General features: G+C 41.6%; 1 protein-coding gene across 1 annotated transcript in view; it reads left to right on the top strand.

Annotated features, from left to right (window-relative positions):
- Positions 1 to 1,207: 1,207 nt before the first annotated feature.
- Positions 1,208 to 1,937, top strand: part of SARC_07309 (hypothetical protein) — a gene marked incomplete at its 5' end in the record, with an annotated part of 6,900 nt that continues 6,170 nt past the window's right edge. The window contains one exon of the mRNA XM_014298761.1: positions 1,208 to 1,338. Coding sequence (XP_014154236.1) covers positions 1,208 to 1,338 — 131 coding nt within the window. The remainder of the gene's footprint in view (positions 1,339 to 1,937) is intronic.

Genomic DNA, 1,937 nt, shown 5'->3' with positions numbered 1-1,937 from the left:
GTAATGTTTTGATCTATAAATAGAACTAGAACATTAGGTATTTAGAGGTATACAAGATCAGCCAAGCCAACAACGGCTCATGTCCACATAAGAAGAGCGGGTAGGTAATGTTGTGATCTATAAATAGAACTAGATCATTCTGTATTTAGAGATATACAAGATCAGCCAAGCCAACAACGGCTTAAGTCCACACGAGAAAAGCGGGTAGATGATGTTGTGATCTATAAGTAGAACTAGTACATTGTATTGTTGGAGGTATATAAGATGAGCCAAGCCAAGAACGGCTTAAGACCAGGCGAAAAAAGCGGGTAGGTGATGTTGTGGTGTATAGATAGAACTAAACTAAAACATTCGATGTTTAAAACACTACCAGATGAGCCCAACCAAGAACTGCTTAACCCAAATAAGAAAAGTGGGTAGGTAATAGTGTGATTTATAAATATAACTGCACCAGAAGATTCTATGTTTAGAACGCTACTATATAATCCCAATCAAGAACGGCATCAGATCAAACTAGAAAATCTAGCAGATTTTCTTTGGTCTATTAATAGCACTTTTATTTTTAGAACAACGATATACATGCTGGGCCAACAATGGCTTAAGCCCATACATTTCACGCGGCCGTGCTATTGCTAGCTATAAATGGCTTCTTCTATATTTAGAATACTGCACTACCACGTGTGTCCAGACGAGAACGGGTTTTGTGCAAACAAGAAATGGTTTATATTCAAAACTATACGTCAATGACCCCAGATTCACTGTACATAGAGCTGCCTGAGTGTCACCGTATTGATTCACTGCCACACACTCACACGGCACGGGTTGCGGAGGCACCCTTGTATTCATGCTTCAGTACAATTGAACATTGTATATAAAGGTATACATATCACCTGTGTGCCTATGCACGTATAGGAAGCAGCACTGCATATTCCATACAGGAGAGGACCAGTACTATATATATGTGTCGCAGACCACTGCGTGTGCACCACAGGAGAGGCACAGTTCGATATATGCTTGTACATACTAAATACATGACAGGGACAGTACTATATATATGTGTGATACACCACTGCATGTGTGCTACAGGAGAGGCACAGTTCGGTATATGTTTGTACATACTAAATACATGATAGGGACAGTACTGTATATGTGTAACACACCGTTGCATGCTCAACACAGACTCGGCATTGTGTCAGCGATGTGGCTAATGTCCCAACTGCATGTACACTACAGGAGAGTCAGGCTCCCGCTCAATCAGTTTGCGACATCGCATTCACCAAATAAGGGCCGTGGGAGAGGGAGAGGGCGCGGACGGCAACGAGACCGCGATACAGACAAGTATGCGTGCATGGGGTGTTGTGGGGTAAACCAGGGCACTGAATGTGTGGGGTAAACCAGGGCAATGAATGTGTGGGGTAAACCAGGGCAATGGATGTGTGGGGTAAACCAGGGCAATTGATGTGTGGGGTAAACCAGGGCAATGAATGTGTGGGGTAAACCAGGGCAATGAATGTGTGGGGTAAACCAGGGCAATGGATGTGTGGGGTAAACCAGGGCAATGAATGTGTGTGATGAGAATGACAGGTAGTGGTACATGTGTGGGTGTGTGGTAAATAAGGGCAAAAGGCGAGTATGATAAGAATGTCAAGTATGCGTGCATGTGCAGGTGTGGTAAACCAGGGCAAAGGATGTATGAACTAAGGGCATGTGTTGATGCCAGTGATCCATGCCAGTGTAAGGATGTGGTAACAATTCCAATGTGCTCGCGCTGCATTAAAAGTCTTGTTTTAGTAGTACGGTGGCATTGTGAACTTAGGACTATATAGTATATGTAGAGGCGTAGGTACGATATATTTATATATATATATATATATATATTATATTTATATTTATATTTATATTCATATATATATATTTATATTTATATTTATATTTAT

This window comes from Sphaeroforma arctica (genome assembly GCF_001186125.1).
Source record: "Sphaeroforma arctica JP610 unplaced genomic scaffold supercont1.571, whole genome shotgun sequence".
NCBI lineage: Eukaryota > Ichthyosporea > Ichthyophonida > Sphaeroforma > Sphaeroforma arctica.
This window is presented reverse-complemented; position numbering and strand designations above follow the sequence as displayed.